Below are 16,760 nucleotides of genomic sequence, written 5' to 3'. Positions count from 1 at the left end.
AAACTGATTCAGATCAATCCAAGCTGAAAATGCCTCCTTTGTCTCTCCAAAATCAGATTCTTCTTCTGAATCCAGTGCCTCCCTGCAGGAGCAATATGAATCCCAACCACTAAATATTGACCAGAGTGCTGTGCTCGAATGTTTCTTATGCTGTGTTTGACTCCAGTGCCCTCAGCAGCTCAGCATCCAACTTTGCAGCCATGTGACAATTTACACGTGCCCTTGCATAACCCTCATAGGAAGTGTATGAAGTCTGAGCTACTAATGCCCATTTCTCAGGAAAGACACCCTTTTAAAGCAACTTCTCTCTAGTAAGATCCCTGCTTTAAACAGCCTCACACCCATTCTGACCTGCTTGTACTCAGAAATAATGTGCCATGTATAGTACTAATGTAGTCCAGGCCTATGCACTGTAAGCAAAAACAATGTTGGGTCATCTAAGAGTACCTCATTTGCTCGGTCAAAAATGAGACTATCTTGAGTTGGGTTTTCCCTTTTTAATTTTTGTGGTTCTGAGCCATTAGCTGATTTCCGTGAAATACATAAAAAATCAACTTAAACTGTCTTGTACTTAATCATCATTAAATAGATGAATGTTACAACTGATAACTCCTATGACTCAAGCCCTATATGCTGCACTTTTCCTCCTCTAGAAGCATTGAGAAATCTTCCCAAATTCCAAGAGTTCTCAGTCTTGCCCTTGCCTAAAAAATTGTTTTTATTGCAGCAGAGCAAGGGAAAAGTGCAGATCCATGTTCAATGAGGAAAGGAAAATGCTTTCTCTCTTCCACTCCCCATTCCATCATGGGGCTATTCACACCTGAATCATGCCCGCAAAAATGGGAAGTGCTGATCTCCTCAACTCATGAGTGAGTCCACTGGAGTGGGCAACTTCAGCAGCCTATGCCATTGCCTCGTCTGCTCTGCAGGTGAAGAGTCTGGTTATTCTCATTTCTGGGACTTGTCCTACCTTTGTGTTGTCCCTGACCTTTAAACTGCAATTACTAAGCCCAAATCACTCTGCACCATTTGCTGGATGCCTCTCCCCTGTCAAATTGTGGATGTTCCACCCATTACAGGGGTTCAAAGACTCTGTACAATCCTGTCCATAGACTAAGGCTTAACGTGGGACTCTTTGAAGGCAGAAAATGCATTTGTTGTATGAGCTGAAAAAGAGATTCCCTCTAATCCAGTAACAACTATGGGAAGCTTTTTCTCAGCTTGAAATTGCCCATTTTACACAGGCATATGAAACAGGTAACAAATGGATCTGAAAATGGGTCATGGAGGATTCTGTGTTATTTGCCATCTGTGTCAGGGATGGGAAATGTGCATCCATGGGGATCCACCAAGCAGCGCTTGCCATATGATATCTTCTTCTTGATATCGCTTTGTAAAAACTGAGAGGTTGAATTTTCAGGGCTAATATTTAGCATACTCCATGACTGCAACAGGAAGCAGGTTTATTAGGGGGTTGTGGGCTAAACTTGAAATACTATATCCCAATTGAAAAAGAGAGCTCATCCTACGGATATTGGATTGCTCTGTCTCCTAAGGATCACAGGACAATGGTACTAAGGCCAAGAAGTTTTCCTCTCCTGCTTGTACTATTTCTGACTCTTGGCCATAGTTGAAAGTGAAAGCAAAACCACAGGAACTTTCACTGGGAAGAATTCACCAAAGAGAAACTTCCTGTAGCCTGCATAGACCTGAAAGCTATTTGGTAACAAGCAAAATGGATGATAATTAGGATTTTTCCAGCCCAGTCCAGTCTTTCACTGCACCATTGCTCCTGGTAATTCCAAAGTTCAATTCCTACTTGCCTAAACAGAATGCTGCCTGCACTTGAAGGGGCTATGGTCTACATGGATTGCTCTCCATCTCTCCAAAGCTCTTCCAGTGCAGATGCACACTGGATTAAAGATGCCAAACTTGATTCCAGGTTTTGCAACACTCCTCCATTTAAGATGGCAATTTCCTTTAACAGCTACCAGAACCTGGTGGCTGGCTGTTTTTTTGGTTGTTGTTTGTTTTGCTTTTAACCATATGAACATAATCTTTATCAGCTGAAAATTATATGCATGGCAGATCGAGAGTTTCATCCTGGGGGCTTCTTAAATGAATTGCAGAACCAGTCAGTAACTGACTACAAGCAGAAATCAATTGTACCAGTTACCAAATGACTTAGTTTAACTGTAGAATTATTTGTTCAGACAGCAAGAAACTATTTACATGTGCTACTTCTGAAATTTACCTCTAGCTATGACCATATGGTAATTTAACTTTTAAATTGTATTTACTGCATTCTTATACTTTAATCAGTCAGTGCAAAGCTAAACTCTTTAGAACCCCACGTTTAAGCTTGAAACTCAAAACTTTTGCAGTTTCTTTCTGCCTTTGAGCAGCTGCCATCTTCAGATAATAACAGATCAATCAGTGCTCAGCCCTTTGAAGTGTAGCGGTTCAAACGTGTCTACTGCCTTCCATACCCTGCCGTATGTTTTACTCCAAGCTGAGGCTAAACTTTCCTACTTCAGAAGTAACGAGCTCTGCTCAATTAGCAGAGCAAGGTTTTTTTCTGAGTGTCACACAGAATTAGTTTCAAGATCTCTGTTTCTCACAGGCATTTGTTAATCTTTTTGCATAGCTCGCACGAAACTTGTGATTCAAATACAAGCAGGCAGTCAAATAGCTGGACTGCTTCAAGTACACATGATTCTAGAACTCAGCTAGGCTTTCAGAGAAGCAATTTGATTTTACATTTCAGAAGTGATGACATGGCTACTTTAGGTAGAAAAGGAATCAAGGCTTGCAGGAGGAGGAAATACTTCTTATTAGACCAGATATCTTTGAGAGTGGCAAAGCAGCTTTGGAGCAAACCATCCCATTACTGGATTCTCATTTTTTCCTCTCTCTTTCCCCTTCCTCTGTGCATATGCCTGTATATACATGTACAGATTTAAGACCCAATACACAGCACTGTTCAATATGTGTTCTCCCACACTCTGAATGATGACTTTTTTTCTCTTAGTTTCTTTATAGGTGGTCAGGACTTTTTGTAATAAAACATCTTGAATTTAGTCTGTGACGGTGACTGCTGCATGATGAGGTAATGTTTCCCTGTGTGAGTGAAAAGGAGAAGACTGTGTACCTGTATTTTAGCAGGTGTTGGTGTGAAGAACGGGAGGTTTTCCTCTGTGGCTGACTGGAGCATTGCTTTGTCTCTTTAAGATTTTTGCTTGAGGGAAGAAAGGAAGGATCTGGTCTGTCCTGGATAAGCGAAAATAGATTTTCTTCTCCTAAGAGAAACTTGACATATCAGTGTTAACTACTTTGTGCATAGCATTTCAATAATTGTATAAGAAAATAGATTAAAAAATAAATAGGGTTTTTCTTCCCTGCAAACTCTAGGTTTCTGTGCCAGATGAAAGCAAATGACCAGTATTTGTGCTCTCCCAAGAATGAGGGCAGAAGGAGTCCGGAATGGGTCAGCACTGCCATCTCTTTCCAGGCTTTTTGCTGTTATTCAAGCAGGGTGGGCTATGAAAGCAAACAGGAAATTGTAGATCTGTATAGGAAGCAATATTATTTCTTCCATAGAGCGTGTCTGTTGTACTATGTGATATGGCTGTGTGCATTACTGTCATAAGATATTGAAAGGAAATCCCTTAATGAGAAAATGATTTTTTATCACCTCTTCATCATTAACCATTTTATAACTCTGCATTTTTTCTCAGCTTTATGTGATGAGCTAGTTAAGCTCAAAGGGATAAACAGTGGGACTTGTGCTACAGCAGGAACGTGTACCACAGTCCTGGATAATGAATGGAGAGACCTCTCCCCTGCCCAATGTTGGGTTGACTTAGGGCAGCCGCGAACCCTGTTTCATGGCAGGAATGGGCTATCAGCAGGCTGCCCCCAACCTGTGATGAAAGAGAAAGATGGAAGGCTGAAAGACATCAGTGAGAAAGGCTGTGAGGACCTCAGTCTACAGCGGGTGGGCCCATAGCATGAGCATCATGTACCTGGGCTGCTGGTTGCATTGGGTTCGCTGTGCTCACCTCAGCAGGGCTGCTGAACCCCTGTTTTGGCTGCCTAGCTCACCTGTGTGCAGTACATCTGCCTCAGAGAAGACCTTCAGCTGCCCATTTTAGAATTACAGGGGACTGCAGAGTTTGTTCAGTGGAGTAATGTAGGTTTTCAAACACTACCTGGAGTCTACTGCAAGGCAATTTCAATGTTTAAATCTTACACGTACTGGTTTTGCTTTCATTAGCATTAGAGTCCATCCTTCTGCTCATCCTTCCTCCCACTAACTGTCACCATTTTAATTTATATCAACAAAAAGTCACAATTCCACCTTTCACACATGTCTGCAATAATGCCTGTTTCCAGGGCTGCTGGGCTTCAATACTTCAGTGCCTGTGTGTACCAGGCTGGTTTTCTGTGCACATGCATAGATGTTGGACTCTAGCCTTAACATGCCCAAACTTTGAAACTCTGGTGAAAATGAATACCAACACACCACCACAGTCTCCCGTGCGGGGGAAAGTTTACAGGCAGCCAACTGACAAAATGTCATCAGTCACTTAAGGAAAAGTTAGAGTTGATGACCCTGCTGCTGGTGGAGTTTCCTTCTGTCCCGGATATAAACATGCTGTCCTAGTTGGAGTTGAGTGTTATTTTTAGCTATGACCAAAGTGCATCTGAAAAGCCAGTTCTGTTGCTCTTGGAAAATACCAGATCAGTCCAAGTGCCAAATATGCTGGGGAAATGCATTCCTGGAGAGGGCTCACCCCGGACAGTCTGCGTGAACTCTTCACGGCTTCTGCTCCCCTCTTTTTTCCCACACGCAGGCAGGCATGCTCACACGCACACACAGCGACAGCAGCTTGGAACTACACAGGAGGGTGGTGAACCACGTCAGTGTATCTCTGTTCAAGAGCAAATTCAAAGTACGTCCAGTTATGTCCATTTGCCTAATCGAATCTAAGCTGCTTTGCCAAACAGCGTTATTGATTTGGTCATAAGCAGGAAGTTTTATTTAAATTGCAAGAAAACACTAATAGAGCCCTTGTTTTTCTGTCTTCTGAAAAAGTCACGGTCACATAACTTTATACATGGCTGAATAGATGATCTGAACATAGCCTTGCCTTAAGCAAAACTTACTGGGAGTTGTCGCTACCATAAGAAAGGTTGTGTATGGCAATGGGAGGGGATGGACAAACTGCAGACAACAAAATAATCCTTTGGAGAAGGCAGCTCTCAGGTGGTTTTGGAAGAGGGACAGTTGGTGGACCAAAGCAGAGAAAACAAGTCCATAGCACCAAAAGACTTCCCACCAGCAGGACGCAGTGGGGGACTGCTTGGCACAGATAATGCTGCAGCCTGGATGCTGTGGGGTAGCGTGGATGGTGTGAGGAAAGCAGCGTGGATGGTGTGGAGCACTGTGGATGCCGTGGAGCAGTGTGGATGCAGTGGAGCAATGTGGATGCTAAGGAGCAGTTCAGATGCCGTGCAGCCGGCTAGGACGTTCCCACTGCCCAGGTAAGCATGGCCCACGGGGAAGCTACTCCTGGTGCGACTGTCCGTGGAGGGGGACGCCGGCGGGGGCATGGAGGAAGCAGTGGCACCAGGGCAGTCTTGTACCTTCCTCCCGCGAGTGACAGGGGCGACCCGCCGCACCGGGGCTCCGCTCCCAGCCCCGCAGCCCATGCCGCCCGCGGGGAGCACGGCCTCGCACGGGTGCTGCCGTGCCGTGCGTGTCTCCCTCCCCGGTGTGCGGAGCCACCCCGGGCAGAGCCCACCCCGCCAACGGGAGGAGGCGGCGGCGGCAGCGGGGTGACAGCACGGCAAGGAGCATGCGTGCGGGAGGGGGGTGAGGGGGAGGAGGAGGAAGAGGAGGAGGAGGAGGGATGGCGCGGGGAGGCGGCCGCTGTTTATGTGCAGCCGGGCAGGCTGCGCCTCGGCAGAGAGCGAGTGGTCGGCGGCGGTCCCGCTGCCCGCCCCGCACCATGCGGGTCCCGCTGCCTCTCTGCGCCGCGGCGGCAGCGGAGCCGGGGCAGGGGCAGCCAGCGCGGCGCCCCGCGCCATGGTGACGGGCTCGGCGCTGGGATCCCGCAGCCGGGACCGAGCCGCGCCGCGCCGCTACTCGTCCCCGTCGGCGGGCGGGCGGCGCGGCGGGGCGGCGGCGGCGGTGGTGGTGCTGGCGGGGCTGTGCGCCCTTTGCTACGGCAACTCCCTGCGGGGCGAGTTCGTGCACGACGACGTCTGGGCCATCGTGAACAACCCCGACGTGCGGGCGGCCACCCCGGTGGCTGCCGCCTTCGCTAACGACTTCTGGGGCAAGCGGATGGCCGAGAACACCAGCCACAAGTCCTACCGGCCCCTCTGCGTCCTCACCTTCAAGTAAGTGCCTGTCGCCGGCGCCACAGCGGCTCGGATCATCCCCTCCGTCTCCCGGCCCTTCTCCCCGGGCGAGCCGGGCAGCGGGCGGAGAAAGGCGGCCAGTACCGGGCTGGGGGTAAAACGGGACACCTCCGCATCCCCTTCCCAGCACCGTCGCCTCTGGTCCCGCGTCCTCGGCTTCGTGATTCAGCATTTCTGCCCGGAGCTGTACGGGACGGGGGATGCCCCGGGGGGGGGAAAGGGGCCGCTGCCCGGCCCGGTGAAAGTTAGCTGGAGAAAGGAAACGATGAGGAGCCGCTCCGGCGGAGCATGGCTCTGTCCCGACAAGTTCCCCATTTCCCTCTCAGTTTGGGAACAGGTGGTGACTCTTCCCCAGGCTGCCGGGGGTAAAAGGGAAATTTCGGAAAGCTCTTTTTTTTTTTTTTTTTTTTTCCCTGGGAAGGGTGTTCAGACTGAATTTCTCCGTGAGTTCCTCCTTTGCTGTATCTCCGCTACTTTTTTTCTCTGCAATTGAAAGATCACGCCAGAAACTTCGCCGGTGCTGCTTTGAAGCAGACCCACAGTAATCTGTACCTTTCTTTTTCACGCTAAGAGAACGGAGCTGCTCCATGTACCGCGCGGGGCTGGCAACAGCAAGCCTCTCCTGGCAGCCCCGGAGCTCCCCGCCAACCTCGTCTGCCTCAGACGTTCCCTGTGTACCAGGCAGAGCTGATGAGGAGGGACTGTGTTTTCACAGGGATAAAGAGAAGTTGAGTAGCGGCAAAGTAACTGACAGTTACCGTTGCTTATCCTAGAAGGAAAACCCAGGCAGCTCTTTTTCCACGAGGAGGATTATTTGTAGCCGACCAGCTTAGTTACAGTTCCTACAGTTTGCCATACTTTCCTTTAGCTTGTTCTCTTTTTATTTATCCTGATCAAACAAATTATAGTGAATATTTACCATGTTTTAGGACTTAAAAACAATATGGGTGTTTGCAGGGAGCTGTGCTGAAGAACTAGTGTAGCTGGGCAGCATTTAGCACTGGGTCTTGTTTATAGGTGATGGGTAGATGCTCGTTACAAACCTATGGTAGGCATAAGGAACTAACTATATAGACCATATAGTAAGTATGCCAGGAGGAGGTGTTACTGGAACATGGTTGAGTCTGCTAATTGAGTAACTGTTCATTAAAATACCTGATTCACAAATAGCATTTAATGAACTACGTGAAAATTGCTTGTTTCTGTGAGGCAAGAGCAGTCCTGGGGAATGCAGCATCCCTTCTGCACTCCCACGGAGTGCTTGCCACCCTTCAGTTGTAAGGATAGGCTCCGAGACAAGAGCCATCAGCATCGGCTATCAGGGAAGCAGGGCTGGGTGGGCACGGAGTGGCATATCTGCATTAAAGCAAGACTGAACTGCACAGACCCTTATAAACTCCCTTGTTAAGGGCATGTTTTGTGCTTGCTGCTCTAAGGAGCTCTCGGCAGGTTTCTGTGGAGAGCAAAGGGGATGTAGGCAGCCACGGACAGAGCTGGCTTTGTGGACACACAGTGCCTTCTCCATCGGGTGTCCAGCCAAACTGTTGAAGCTGGGGGAGCTGTCCGACTGATCCAGCAATGCATTGAGGGGCAGGGGATATCATTTCAGAGGTGGGTGAACCTGCGCGTATCACCACTGACCATGCTGTGTGCAGTATTGATGCTGGGCTTGGCCTCCTAGATTGGGTTGCAGGATTGAGGTTACATTGTGCTAATTAGCAAAAGAATCTTAGACTTTAATAATGGAGCAGAAACTAAATGCTTTGGTTCCCATTTACATGTCTTGACTCTGAACTGGCTTTGCCTTTGCTATTAAAAGGGGGGTGTGTGTAAAGTGCTGCCTCCATCTAGTCCTTTTTGGAAATCAGTGAGACTAATTTTGAGAGTAAGTTTTCAGCCTTAAGTGCTTATAATAACCATAAAATAAGGCATAGGGTCAAAGGCAGAGTCACTTGTTCATGGCTTGGCATTGCACTTGGAATAGGGAAGGAATAGCTTATCTTCCCTGGCTGCAGAAGATTATTTCCACCACATATCCTTCCAGCCCTCCAGTTGCCACTTTCTTCTCATTTCATTTCTATCAGTAGGGTGTCAGAGGAAGATATTGAGATCTGGGTGGAGTGCATCCTCCAAACCCATTGCTTCCAAAGAGACTGCAGGGAGCTTTTTGCCATGCAACCCTGAGCCTGTGGTTGAGCTGTGCTCTGCCTGCCAGAGCCATCCACCCCTGCCTTGCCCAGCTGGAGGTTGCTGGTTGCGCACTCTCCTCCTGCAGACGGCAAAAGGATTTACTCTGATGCTTGTAAAATGCTCTGCAGAAATGGACTTTTAACAGAATGGAAATTAATATTGTTTGTTAATACTTCTGTTAGGATTTAACAGAGGATTAATTATCAAATATCCACTTAGGATACTTGAGAAAACAGGATCTTGCTGAGGAAGGGAAGTGGGTGGTGGTGGTGGTGTATTCTGGTCTCTTTGGTTTTTATTATTTACTTTTTGGTGGTTTTTTTTTTAATTTATGCTAATTTGGTCAAATCCAAGGCATTTTTATAGAAGCACTATTATTCATACCTGCCCACTGGTTCTGCATCTCTTGCATGAAACTTTCATCTGGAAAGACTTGTTTTGGGTCTTGCTGTACTAAGATTAAAAATCTGGGAGATGTCCAAACTGTATGTACAGAACAGATGTGAAGGGTGGGCTGAGATTTTCATCTACAGATCCATCAGTCTATGGAAACTTTGTCTTGCTGTCTTTTCTGTCCTTCGTGACTGTGAAAGTAAGAGGAAGGACTCGTGATGCCCAGTGGACTTCTCATAAGGCTGAACATATCCTACATATATCCTATGTATTCCTGAAATGATCTCAATTAAAGAAATTTATCACCTGTTTGTCAGACAAATCTTAAGCAGACGTTACTGAAATTCTGTAACAGTAGTGCAGTGTCCTTGACAAATTGGGAATCTTAAGTGACAGCCCTCCTTCCAGTAACTAATGCTCTGGAGCCACACAATGAAAAGAGCTCAACCATTTGACGTTATTCACGCCGGGTCTGTCAAGTATGAATGATCAAAGGAAAATAAGAGTGGCCTGTGTTACTGGAACCGCTGAGCAAACTTAAAATATTCTCAGAACTGCTGCATTGTTTTGTGTGTCTTAACATCAGAAGGGGGAGAAAAAAAGCCTGCACGTGGCCTGTTGAATTAAATAATGTTTGCTTTGTGTCTTTGAACTTCTCTCACCTTTTTTCTTGACTTCTGTAGAGTAAGGGGGTGTTAAAATTAGCTGATTCAGAAACATTCCTATTTTAAGTTGGTAGCTGTTAGGTGACAGGTCTAGCACAACTCCTCATCTGCACAGGAGCCGAGGTGGTAGGCAATGATTTTGCTTGGTCCTTATGAAAAACTTACTTAACTCTCTTCTCCAGTTGCTGTCACTCAGGGAATGTTTACCTACACCTATTTTCTTCTCCAAGAAGTGATTCAGTATGCTTCTTTCTAAAGAAGGCGTCTTTTTGGACTCAGGATATACACCGTTTCTTGGTGTCTTCCCTGTAAAACATTAAGAAGAGTGGGGAAAAAAAAAAAAAAGAACTGCCAGTTCTGTAATTCACCCAGGATTTTATATTTAAACTGGGTGCTTTCTGTCTTACACCTTGTCTCCACTAACAGAAGTTCAGTGAATCATTTATTCCCTCAGTAGCACTTAAGTTATTCCTTGGTTCCAGTGGTTTCACAAAACTGTTTCTCAACTGTTGAAGCAGAAGGTGCAATCCTCAGTGCTGTCTCCCTCCCTCTTTCTCTTCTTGTCTGCCAAATCCCCATTTAGATAGATTTTCAGCTCAGAAACAATCAGGTGATGGAAGTTTGGTATAGTCACCAAGACAGCAGACTTAGCTTGAAGGTGTGCAGTGGTAGGAAACGGTGAGAACGAAGCCTTTTGAAGAGCCCTAGTGCCGAGATTTAAAGACTCTTAATCAGAGATCAGTCTCCTGGTTTTGCAGGTGGTTGGGAAGGGAAGGGTCTGCCTGCTCAGCCTCTTTGGCAGGGAATGGGGGGCACTGCCATGGGGAATGCTGGTAAGGGAGGTGCCTCAAGTGACAGCTCACCAGGGACAAAAGACTGGTGGTGACAGGTCTAGGTCATGTAGCCATGACAGACTCATGAGGATAAAGCACATCCTCATGAAGGAAGGAGGGAAGCACAGCAGGTAAGGGGTCTTCTTTCAGAGAGGTGGAAGTGACTGTTCACAGGGAATGTGCTTGGCTCAGTGCGAAGAGTGTAAGAGTGTCCATCCCAGATGCTGCTGGGTGGTTCTGGTGGCCCAGGAGGAGAGGAGCTGGGGGAGACAAGCTGTAAAGGGGAATGCTACTCTCCACTGAAGAAGGCATAGACACAGGATTTGTGAGTGCACAGAGCCATGCTGCTAGTACTGTGGCTGGAAAAAATGGGAAGAAGGTAAATCAAAACGCCCAGGCTGCGCTCAGCTGCTGCCTGCAGAGTGGTTGACCTTCTAGGCCTGCCCGCTGAGGCTGCTAGCCAGTGATGGCTTGGCTACATACCTGCTTAGGAAGTAAATGGGACCCTTCAACAGCAGTTCAGTATTCTGTGTGGGCAGCAAATGCCCTAATGTAAGACTACCAGGGGCTTTGCATCAAAGCCTTCAATGACTGTGAGCTTGGGTTAGGTGTAAATACATAGCCAAAGAGAGAATTAATTCAATAATTCACTGCCAACCTTCTGATGTAGCTGCTTACAGCTGATCCTTCTGTTTTTTCAGCTGTATCAATGGCATGAGTTTCAAGGACAGGGAGCTTAAGAAAACCAAAACAAGCCAGGGAAGAAAAGAAGACCTTAGATTTTATTTGTTTGTGATTTAATGTTATATTACAGTTTGACATCACAGGGTAATATAGTGGAGCTATAATGTGTCAGGTTAAATACACAGTGCACGCGTATTTTCTTCCCTCTACATCTATAATAGGGCAATATCACAACATTTAAGATTGTGTCAGTATTTCTCCTGTACAGCTTAGTCTAATATTTCTAGCTATAGCAATCACTCTCCATACTGATACTGTGATACCTGCCATGAAATTGATATAGTACTGGTGTAGCCATTCTGGGCGAGGGGGAGTTTGTGAAGAGAGGCAGTTGCTTTTATTAGACTAGTTTTGTTACAGTTGGAATACACAGACATAAGCTTTTCTTCTGACCCAGAGCAGAGGGTCTTTCTGCCATTTCCCATCTGAGAGGGGGCACATGTGCCTCAAAGCTTGGTTTTTCCCAGTTCCAGGTGCACTGAATTCCTTTCCCCCTTGAATGCAATCTTCATGTTTGGTGTCTGATGTTTTTGATTGTAAGTTTGGGCTGTGTTTCTCTAGGGAGGGCAGCAGGGTTGCTTGCACTCCCTGGAAGGAGGGGATTCCTGGGGAGGGTTGAGGGAAGCTCCCTGCCTAGGGAGGGAGGACACAGACCTCCTTGCAGCCAAGTGCAGAGGTGAGGATCTGCCCAGGAGTAGAGATCTGTACAAAACATGTAGACTTCTGCCTAGTCATAACACTTTCTCAGTCCATAATACTCAACAAAATTTGTCTGTCTCTTGAATTAAAAGCCTTTTACTATGAGGAGAAGAGTTCACTAAAGTGCCTGGGCAGATTCTGCTGAAAGATCTGGCTGAGGGGAATCCAGTCACGCCTGTGTCTGCTGCTTGCCTCAGTGGTGTTTTGTCTTTATTTAACACCTACCAGTTCCTGGGGATTTTCTCTCATTCAGCATCCTACTCCTTCTGTACTAATGTCACCCTTAATTTTCTTTTGTCATCTTTTACCTAAAAAGAGCTTTTGACCAACCTTCTTCCCCACAGGAGCATCCCTGTCAATACTCTTTAGAATCCAGGAAAATAAAGTACTCCGGCTGCTGCTGGTTAGCTAAAGGCATTTTTCTGCATTTACTTGCTCTCTTTGTGACTGCTTTCCTGGGCTTTCTCATTTATTGTCTCTCAGATTTAAAGAAAATAAAAGAAAGCACTGTTCTCTTTTCACTCTCTATATTGTGGCTTTTTTTCTTCTTTGCTTCTGTATAAACCAAAGTGGCACTTCCTTCATGGTCTGCAGCTTGAGCTGAAAGATTGCCAGTTATTTCAAATTTGGTAGGAAACTCTTGTATCCAGTTTGAAAGTATTGTCTTCATTATGCCTAATGACCGAAGACTAGGTTTCTGCTTTGTTTTCTCTTCTTGATGAGTGACTGCAGCTTGGCTCTTCATCGCATCCCTTTCTTCCTCTCTGCTCTCGGAAGAGGACTGCTAGATGGCTGCTGAAGTGTTTCATGAGATGTTTGCTTTCTTCAGTACATTGCTCTTGCGAAGATGCTACTCAAGGATAATTTTGAAGACAAACTTTCTTTTGTTCAACATCTAGGTAAAATGACACCTGCTTTATCAGTTTGTCGATTGCCATCATCTGGCTGGTTTTTAATTCTTCAAGGCTGTTTGTGGAGATACATCTAAAGCCATGTGAATGCTGCCTTCCGTATTCTTAGCACAGCAATGACCATCAAGCCGCACTTTCTAGTGTTCCACTAGGAATTTCTGCTCTGGCATGTTTGCTGCTTCCAAGATGCTGCTACTTTCCTGTCTAATTGTGATTTCTGTTTTCTTTTCCTTGCCCTACTGGAAAGCAATAGCCGGCTTTGAATGCCAGTGCTTAACTAGTGCTCTTGTAAATGATGACTGTTGTGCTCTAAGGGAATTGCTATAGTTTGGGAATTGATATGGCCTCTGTCTTCTCACCAATCCCTGTTATAGCAAATCAAGCAACAAACTATTTAAGCCTTATTGTCCATTTAATTCTGAGGCATTGTACTGAACTATGAAAATATTATCAGCACAGAGTGCTGTTGCGCTGTGATGGAAACTGCTGTGCTTGTGCTGGCCATTGCACAAGCAATGCTGCAAAGGGGGCTTATTTTCTTTTTACTGGTACAGGTTTTTCATTAATCTTTGAGCAGCTTCCACATAGCTTTAACCATTATTACCACTGATGCAGCTGTGCCGTTTCTGGAGTGCAGATGCTCATTTTCCTGGCACAAAGTAGATGCATCTGTGGAGTTTATAAGGAGATTCCGCCATGCACTGAAGTTGTGCATTAATTTGCATAAAGTTTGCCATATATATCATGCAATTCCAAAAGGAAGGGAAGATCGCAGGAAACTTCATCCATCCATGTATGTTAGATTCATTTATATAAATCTGCATGTGAGCCTACCTCTATAAAAACTGTGGGGGTTTTATGAGGTGTGGGATGCTCTGAGACTTTCCATTAAGCGTTACTCGCTATAACAAATTACCATTATTATCCTGTGCATTTCTATTTTATAACATGGTGTGGGTTTTGTTAGTCTTTTGAAAATAATAAAACAGATTAAACTAAACAAGAGCTGCCCAGGGGTAATAACAAAGTCTATAAAAAGAGAAACTCTCCAATTATGGTTTACAATATAATTAAATCATAAGAGGCCTTAAAAAAGGTTGAATGAGTCTTTGTGTGTGCCAGTGGTTGAGAAGCACTATATTAGAGCCCGGAGGTGCTGGTGATTATATATGGTAACTAGATATGTATGGGATTTGTCCGTGAGCCTGTAATCTTGCAGCATAGACCCCTGTAGTTCTGGTTATGTGAGGATGAAGTCACTGAATCCCGCTCGATTGCCAGGCCGTCTGTACAGACAATTGCTTACCCAGGAAGGTGTGTCCCTGCCTGATGACTTATATAGAGGACGAGCAAGTTCCTGTGGCTTGAGGGTAACATGGTGCATGGTCTGGGCTCTACACATGTCACTCCTCAACCAAGATGGCAGTGCTGGGGGAGGGAGGGTAAGTGGCTAACTAGGAATGCTGATAGGTGTTGCTTATGCTTTTAAGACCAAGAGTGATTTGGTTTCTTCTGGAGAGCTCTTTTATAAGCTCTAATCTGTGGACCTTCAACAGCTGGTGCCTGTGGAAGTCTGAGAGCAGAGCTATGTAATTCCTTTTCCTAGAGTGGATGGTGGAGGAATGGAAAAGCTGCTGTAGATGGCAAGGAAAACTACAGCACTGTTCCTGGAAAACATCCATTAGCCTTAACAAATCAAGAGATTCTGTGTTAGGCATATGCCTCTTATTTTTGTATACCTCCTGCTTGGGCATGCAGCTTTGGCAGTGCTCTGTCTTGGGTGTTACATGCTGAACTGCACATGCTGCAACACTTGGACACAAAGACCTGTGTTAGGACAAGAATCTGCTTGAATATATGTTTCAGTGCAGCGTTCTCTGCCCTGACAGGACACCTGATCAATGCTGAGATTTCTGTAATGAGCTTTTATTTTGGTGGTAGCTTGGGTGATGCTGATCAGCGCTATTAGAAGATACCTGTCATCTAGTATTGAGAGACTGCTCTTCTGTATATGTGCTCTTTCCCCTCCTTTTCCACATGGCCTTTTGAGGGCCTTTGCGTTTGAACGTCTACGGGGGTATGATATAATAGGCATCACAGAAACGTGGTGGGATGGCTCCTATGACTGGAGTGTTGTAATGGAAGGTTACAGGCTCTTTAGAAAAGACAGGCCTGGCAGGCGGGGAGGGGGAGTTGCCCTTTGTGTTAGGGATAGGCTGGAGAGTATGGAACTCTGTCTGGGGACAGGTGAGCAGTCCACAGAGAGTTTGTGGGTGAGGGTTAAAGGGAATATAGCTATGGGAGACATTACTGTGGGCATCTGTTACAGACCGCCTGATCAAGGAGAACCTGCGGATGAAGCACTCCATAGACAGAGAGGAAAAGCCTCACGCTCGCAGGCCCTTGTTCTCATGGGTGACCTCAACCACCCTGACATCTGTTGGAAGGACGGTACGGCCCGGCACAAGCAATCCAGGAGGTTCCTCGATTGTGTGGAAGACAGCTTCCTTCTGCAAGTAACAGAGGAGCTGACAAGGAGAGGTGCCGTGCTTGACCTCGTGCTCACCAACAGGGAAGGGCTCGTCAGAAATGTGACGCTCCAGGGCAGCCTTGGATGCAGCGATCATGAGATGCTCGAATTAGAGATCCTCAGGACAGTGAGAAGAGCGTGCAGCAAGCTCACTGCCCTGGACTTCAAAAGAGCAGACTTTGGCCTCTTCAGGAACCTGCTTAAGAAGGTTCCATGGGATACAGCCCTAGAGGGCAGAGGGGCCCAAGGCTGTTCAAGGATCACCTACTGCAAGCTCAGGAGTGTTGCATCCCAACCAGAAGGAAGTGCAGCAGGAGGGCCAGGAGACCTCCTTGGATGGATAAGGAGCTCCTGAGGAAAATTCAAATGAAAAAAGAGGCTTAGAATAAGTGGAAGCAAGGACAGGTGGCATGGGAAGAGTACAGGGATGTTGTCCAGGAAGCTAGGGACCAGGTTAGGAAAACTAAGGCCCAGTTAGAATTAAACTTAGCTAGAGGTATTAAAGATAACAGGAAGGGATTCTACAGGTACATAGCAAATAAAAAACACTAGGGAGAATGTAGGCCCCCTCAGGAAGCTCTTGGGAGAACTGGCTACTCAGGATTTGGAGAAGGCTGAGGTTCTGAATGACTTCTTTGCCTCGGTCTTCACTGGCAAAGGCTCTGACCACACCACCCAAGTCTTGGAAGGCAGATGCAGGGACTGTGAGAATGAAGACCTTGGGCCCACTGCAGGAGAGGAACTGCTTCGAGACCATCTTAAAAATCTGAATGTGCACAAGTCCATGGGTCCTGATGAGATCCATCTGCGGGTTCTGAAGGAGCTGGCAAATGAAGTTGCGAAGCTGCTGGCCATCATATTTGAGAAATCACGGCAGTCAGGTGAAGTTCCCGATGACTGGAAAAAGGGAAATATAACCCCCATTTTCAAGAAGGGGAAATTGGATGACCCAGGGAATTACAGACCAGTCAGTCTCACCTCTGTGCCTGGCAAAATCTTGGAGCAGATTCTCCTGGAAGGCGTGCTAAGGCACATGAAAATCAACAAGGTGCTTGGTGACAGCCAGCATGGCTTCACTAAGGGGAAATCCTGCCTGACCAATTTGGTGGCCTTCTATGATGGGGCTACGGAACTGATGGACAGGGGTAGAGCAGCTGATGTCATCTACCTGGACTTGTGTAAAGCGTTCGACACTGTCCCACATGACATCATTGTCTCTAAATTGGAGCGACATCAATTTGATGGATGGACCACTCGGTGGATAAAGAACTGGCTGGATGGCCACACGCAAAGAGTTGTGGTCAATGGCTCAATGCCCAGCTGGAGACCAGTAACGAGTGGTGTCCCTCAGGGATCGGTGTTGGGA

The 16,760-nt window shown here is 46.4% G+C and overlaps 1 protein-coding gene across 1 annotated transcript in view; it reads left to right on the top strand.

The window, feature by feature from the left end:
• The first annotated feature begins 5,908 nt into the window (after positions 1–5,908).
• The window catches only part of TMTC1 (transmembrane O-mannosyltransferase targeting cadherins 1), a 147,224-nt gene continuing 136,372 nt past the window's right edge, over positions 5,909–16,760 (top strand). Inside the window, exon 1 of the mRNA XM_061444822.1 lies at positions 5,909–6,408. Within this exon, the coding sequence (XP_061300806.1) occupies positions 5,942–6,408 (467 nt within the window). The 5' untranslated portion in view covers positions 5,909–5,941. The remainder of the gene's footprint in view (positions 6,409–16,760) is intronic.

Source organism: Pezoporus flaviventris, unplaced genomic scaffold, assembly GCF_033815535.1.
Source record: "Pezoporus flaviventris isolate CSIRO_AGI_PZ_B2104156 unplaced genomic scaffold, CSIRO_AGI_Pfla_v1 ptg000002l, whole genome shotgun sequence".
Taxonomy (NCBI): domain Eukaryota; kingdom Metazoa; phylum Chordata; class Aves; order Psittaciformes; family Psittacidae; genus Pezoporus; species Pezoporus flaviventris.
Note: the sequence above shows the minus strand (reverse complement) of the source record. Positions and strands in the feature narration are given on the sequence as shown.